Source organism: Podarcis melisellensis (assembly GCF_964234715.1).
Source record: "Podarcis melisellensis genome assembly, chromosome: 15".
Classification (NCBI taxonomy): Eukaryota; Metazoa; Chordata; class Lepidosauria; order Squamata; family Lacertidae; genus Podarcis; species Podarcis melisellensis.
In genome coordinates, this window is record NC_138532.1 from 24526433 (window position 1) to 24532432 (window position 6000).

The 6000-nt window shown below is 50.5% G+C and overlaps 1 protein-coding gene across 1 annotated transcript in view; it reads right to left on the bottom strand.

The window, feature by feature from the left end:
- LOC309357572 (beta-galactosidase-1-like protein 2) overlaps positions 1–4366 on the bottom strand; it is a 73914-nt gene extending 69548 nt beyond the window's left edge. The window contains exon 1 of the mRNA XM_081889808.1: positions 4002–4366. Coding sequence (XP_081745934.1) covers positions 4002–4351 — 350 coding nt within the window. The 5' untranslated portion in view covers positions 4352–4366. The remainder of the gene's footprint in view (positions 1–4001) is intronic.
- Between the last annotated feature and the right edge of the window lie 1634 nt (positions 4367–6000).

The window sequence follows — 6000 nt, forward strand, 5'->3', positions numbered from 1 at the left end:
AGCCTCAGTCAACAAGGCGAAGGATAGGAATCAGAGTCCAACAGCGTCTGCACAGCCACAGGTTCCCCACCACTGCACCAAGTAAATATGTTTAGGTTTGTGCTGCAAGTTTTATAGTGACACAGTAAGTGATCATGTAAACCGCAAAATGCAGCTATTCATGACCTAAAAAGAAAAATGCATTCAGGTACAATAAACCAGTACATTTCCTCTCACTGGCTGCCAGACAACCACTTGAGAAATATTGCTTGTCTCTTTAAACATGCTGATGCACCGGAAGGATATAAAGCTGCTGAGATGCCAAACCTTTCACCAGTCCCTTCGCTCCCCTTCCTTCCCTGCCTACTGTTGATAGAACTGAAGTCCTACTTGTTACACCAGACAGGAGAGGAGAGTGGGCTAAAAGGCCAGTGCAGGATCAATGTGAGGAATATAGTCAAAAGAGGAGATTAGAGACCAAAAAGGATTGGATAAATTCATGGAGTATACAGCTATCAATGTCTACTAGCCCCACAAAAGCTATGTTCTACCTCCACTATCGAAGACAGTACGCTTCTGAATACATTGCTGGGAATCACCAGTGGGAAGAATGCTGTTGTTAATCAGGTTTCCCACAGGCATCTGGCTGGTCACTGTTAGAAAAGGATGCCGGACAATATCAGCCTCTGACTTGATCCAGCAAGATTCTTCTTATGTCCAGGCAGTGGCATAGCGTGGGGGGTGCAGGGGGGGGCCGGCCGCACCGGGCGCAACATCTGGGGGTTAGGGTTAGGGGGCGCAAATCCACGGGTTAGGGGGCACAAATCCATGGGTTAGCGGGCGCAAATTACTTGCCTTGCCCCAGGTGCTGACAACCCACGCTACGCCACTGTGTCCAGGGGGTAGTAGCCAAAGTAGCACTAAGTTGCTGGTTTCATCAATGATAGGATTTCTCAGTGCACAACAGAATATTCTCCCTCCCTCTTTCCTAGTCCTGAATCTATTATGAGTTTTCCCCAGCCCTGGATAGCAGATCTGGGTGGAGGGGACATGCAGGGGTAATGCTAGGACTGGAGGGAGAGACAGAGTTAGTCTAATTGAACTAGTGGTGATTCTTGCAAATGCACAGCTAATTAGTTGAGCACCGCCTTTAATGTTTAAAAGCAACAGGATCTCTGAGCTGCATTGTGGCAACTCCGCGTTGCTGTATGGAAACAAGTGTCTCGTAACAATGAAAGGCAGCCTTTTATCTAACACTGAACCTGGTAGCCATAGGTGACAAGGAGTTCTCTGGAGGCCAGTGAGCGAGTTGGTCGTTCCATCCAGCCTGCTTAGAAGGCAATGTTTTACTAGCCTGCTAAGAAGCCACTAGTCTACATTTCCATGCTAGCCTCAGAAGGCAGGAGTGTGCTTCCCCTTTTCTATTGAAATGCAGGCTATTAGTCTCTTCTTAGGCTAGTGAACATTTAAAAAAAAATTTTTAAGGCTAGTAACTTTTGTGGGTTTCCTTTTAAGGCTGCATAAGGAGTCTTGCAGGGACGCGGGTGGCGCTGTGGGTAAAACCTCAGCACCTAGGACTTGCCGATCGCATGGTCGGCGGTTCGAATCCCCGTGGCGGGGTGCGCTTCCGTCGTTCGGTCCCAGCGCCTGCCAACCTAGCAGTTCGAAAGCACCCCCAGGTGCAAGTAGATAAATAGGGACCGCTTACCAACGGGAAGGTAAACGTCGTTCCGTGGGCTGCGCTGGCATGCCAGATGCAGCTTGTCACGCTGGCCACGTGACCCAGAAGTGTCTGCGGACAGCGCTGGCTCCCGGCCTATAGAGTGAGATGAGCGCACAACCCTAGAGTCTGGCAAGACTGGCCCGAACGGGCAGGGGTACCTTTACCTTTAAGGAGTCTTGCACCTTGCAGAAGTGGGAGGTTACTGGAAAACTATTTTTTTATTATTATCAAAAATTGCACTGGTAGTAATCTAAAGTGAGGAGCTGGATTGCACCCAATGGCCAGAGTCACCCAAATGACATTAGAGACAAAAGGCTCTTCCTACATGCATGCCAGGAGCCTTTGGGCAATCAGGTTGTTTCCTGACTGAACACAAGGAAGAGCTGTGCATGCATAAGGCCCTTTCTTGCTTGGCCAGTGGGCACAATCCCAGTCTCTCTCATATGTTCAGTGCTGTACATGTGTCATGTGTAAACATGGCTCACTATCTTCCTGTTATAATGATTTACAACTTCTCAGAGTTCTTAAGACTGAATTTGTGTCCTGTAAACTCTTGAGTTGTGTACATGGCATACATTTAAAGCACATCCCCCACCCACCCCCAAAATCCTGGGAAATGCAGTTTACCCTTCACAGTGCTACAACTTGCCAGCACCCTTAAGAAACTACAGTTCCCAGGATTGCTTGGGGGTTGGGGTGTGCTTTAAATGCCTTGGTCTTGAGCTAAGGAGAGAGGTAATGTGAATCTTTGATGGAGGGCTGCAGGGGCAAACTGCCTAGAAAAGCACAATCATTCAAGCCAGGCTGCTTACAAATGTTCCAATATTTCAGATGAGAACAGGGACACACTCATTTCGTTGTTAACACTCACCCACCCTTCTGCATATTGCTAAGAGTTCCTTCTTCCTCTCTGAACTTGTTTACCTTGGAATTGCCCATCTGACACTGACTTAAGAGGATGGAGGAAGTTTCTCATTTTGGTTAAAGATATACTAGAAAGCTTTGAGTTCTCTCTCCTATGATTCTCAAAAAGAACTAAAGTACACTGGAGAGCACCTTCCTGTTTATGTATGTGCCCTGGAGTGACTATACATGCCCCAGTTCAAAGATTTAATGGTTAGAGACCAGGGTACAGGCAGCAAGCTTGAGAAATTGCAAATGGACCTTCTCAGACATTTTTAAAAATGCAGTTTAGTACACCATGTTTTTAATAAGTCACCCGTAAAATCAACTCCCATTGTTCTTCACCACTGGCATGAGCTAATGTAATATCTTTGCCCAACCTGACGCTCAAACCCACAACCCTGAGATTTAGTCTACCACTCTACTGACTGAGCTAACCCTTCAGGCTCTGCTGAATAGGGGCCACTGGAGAGAATTGCTGATTTCTGAACCAACCAGCTGGTCATTTCTAGTCAGTTGACAAACATACCTGTCAATTAATATGGTTGTGTACAATTCTGAGGAGAACTAGACTCGCACATCTCCTTAGAGAAGTTCTGCAAAATAGGTCCTGCAACTTGGGGTGCTATTTTTTTTCTTCCCTATCTCTAAGATCATTAGAGCAGTTTGATTTGCAGAGACAGAGCATGTGAACAGGAAAAGCTTCATGATAGCCATCTTCAAATACCTAAAGGGCTGTCACATGGAAGATGGAGCTAGCTTGTTTTCTCCTGTTCTGGAGGGTAGGACCTTAACTTCAAGTTACAAGAAAGGAGATTCCCACTAAATGTCAAGAAGAACTTTCTGATGGGAAGAGCTGTTCGACGGTGGAACTGACTCCCTTTGGAAGCGGTGGCCTCCCCTTCATTGAAAGGTTTTTAGCAGAGGTTGGATGGCCATCTCTCATGAATGATCTAGTTGTGCAGGGGGCTGGACTAGATGACCCCTGGTTCCAGTCCAACTTGTCCAATTCTATGAACAACCTTGCAAGGTAGGTTCACTCTTTATACCTAAAGCAACCTTATGCTGTATATAATTTGGAAAGGTGGGGGGAGGCAAAAATGGGGGGCAGAGGACCATGGTGAAAACATGTTCCATTGAAGGTGGGTGGGGGTCACCCTAGGAGTAAAAGAGGAGAAGCCTGGATTTAACCCCCTCCCACTAGAATGGGGCTGGAAGAGGGATGAAGGGTCTACGGGCGCTCCAAAGGGTGGATGGAATGTGGGGGTCTTTTGCCCATACATGGGCATGGGCGGAGCCCTCCTAGGGAAGGGCGGGGCTCGGCCGGCAGGAGGCGGGGCCAGATTTGCATATCGCGTCCAGGCCCCGCCCCTTTCTCCTCAGCGGCTCCTCTCACCTGCTCAGCACGACGATGGCCAACACCAGCAGGAAGGCGCCCGCGAAGAGACGCCGCCGCCGGCGCCCCCCGCAGCTCCACATGCTTTGGAGGCGGCCCGGCGCAGCCCCGGCTCCGTTACCAGGGACTCCGACTGGCGCTACCATTGGCGGCGCCGTTACTAACACGGGCGCCTCCCATTGGAGGGAGGGAGGCACCTTCGCACGGTTGTCGTTGGCCGCCGCCGAAGCGCCGAGAGCGAAGGGCGGGAGCGTCGGCCCGGTCCCTCCAGGCGATTGGCCGGTGTCGCGCCGCGTGAGGCGGGACCAGTCTCTCGTTCCTGATTGGGCGGGCGTTCCCCCGTCGATCATGCTTCGCTCTCTGCATTCTAAGGCTCCCGCTCTCCCACCTGTTCCTCCTCGCGAGCGCCTTAGGCTGGCGAGGTGCCATGCCGTGCAAAAAGCAAAGGGGCGGGGAGGGGGGGCAGAAAGCGATGCTGGAGCTCTGCACATGCTCAGAGGCTGGGCGATCCTGGGCAGCCGGCTTGCCCGTTGGCAGCTGGCCGCCTGCACGCTCAGAAGTGGAGCTGGACTGATCAGGTCACTCTTTCTTAGGGGTAGCTGCCGGAGTGCACTTTGCACATGCTCAAAGGCTCCGTGCTCCTGGGCAGTTGTCTGCCAACATGCTGGACTGAACAGGTCACTCTCCCTTGTAGCTGCCGGAGTGCACTTTGCACATGCTCAAAGGCTCCGTGCACCTGGGCAGTTGTCTGCCAACATACTGGACTGAGCAGGTTCGTCTCCCTTTGGGCGGGCGCTGTAGTACACTCTGTATGATGCTGCGAGTGGCTGGGCAGCTGCCTGCCCTTTGGCAGATGGTTGCCAGCATGGTTCAGAAGTTGGGTTGGAGCAGGCGACTCTCCCCTGGGATCCGTTGCAGCGGTGCATTTTTCACCTGCTTGGGGAACATGGGCCCGACTGGAGAGGGCGACGTTTCATTCCGGTGGTTGCAGGAGTGCACTCTGTACAGGCTCAGCAGCACCCTCTTTATCAACACCGTCAACGCAGTCCTGCTAAACAGGTTTATTAAGGCAGAGCTCTGAGGGACATACACACCTGGGTGACTCAACAGAATTGACTGATAAGCTTTTCTTGGATAAGTCAAGAAATTGCAAGCGAGGGGCTGGGATGTAGCCCTCCAGAAACAAAGCTTCATGCACACAGAAAGCTAGCATAGAAACCCTCAATGTTATCTGCTAGATTTCTCCATGTACAGAGTATTTTATGCGAGTGTGTGTGCATTTGGGCATATGCACAGGGAAAACATTCAGATATGCAAACCCTTAGCTCCAGTCTGAAACCCTATCTTATCAGAAAAGCTGCTCCTACTTGATTTCCTGTGTTGCTACTGAGTAATCTTAGACTCTGAACTTAATAGTACATCCCATCCCTGCCTTTTTGAGATGTTTTCTAGTTCACCTCAAAGTACAGTAAACCAACTCTGCTGCATTTGGGGCCCTGAAATTTTGACCCCAATAATCCCTTGTTGGCAATGCTATTTAAACAAAGTACAGTGGTACCTCGGGTTAAGAACTTAATTCGTTCCGGAGGTCCATTCTTAACCTGAAACTGTTCTTAACCTGAAACACCACTTTAGCTAATGGGGGCTCCTGCTGCCGCCGCGCCACCGGAGCACGATTTCTTTTCTCATCCTGAAGCAAAGTTCTTAACCCGAGGTACTATTTCTGGGTAAGCGGAGTCTGTAACCTGAAGTGTCTGTAACCTGAAGCGTCTGTAACCCGAGGTACCACTGTAATCCCTGCTACAGTACATAGGAAGTGTACAGTACTTAGGATGGCAGTCCCTTTGGTTATCCTGTCAGCAGTGGCGCAGCGTGGGTTGTCAGCACCCGGGGCAAGGCAAGTAATTTGCGCCCCCTAACCCATGGATTTTGCACCCCCTAACCCTACCCCCCAGATGTTGCGCCCGGTGCGGCCGGCCCTCCCTGCACCCCCCACGCT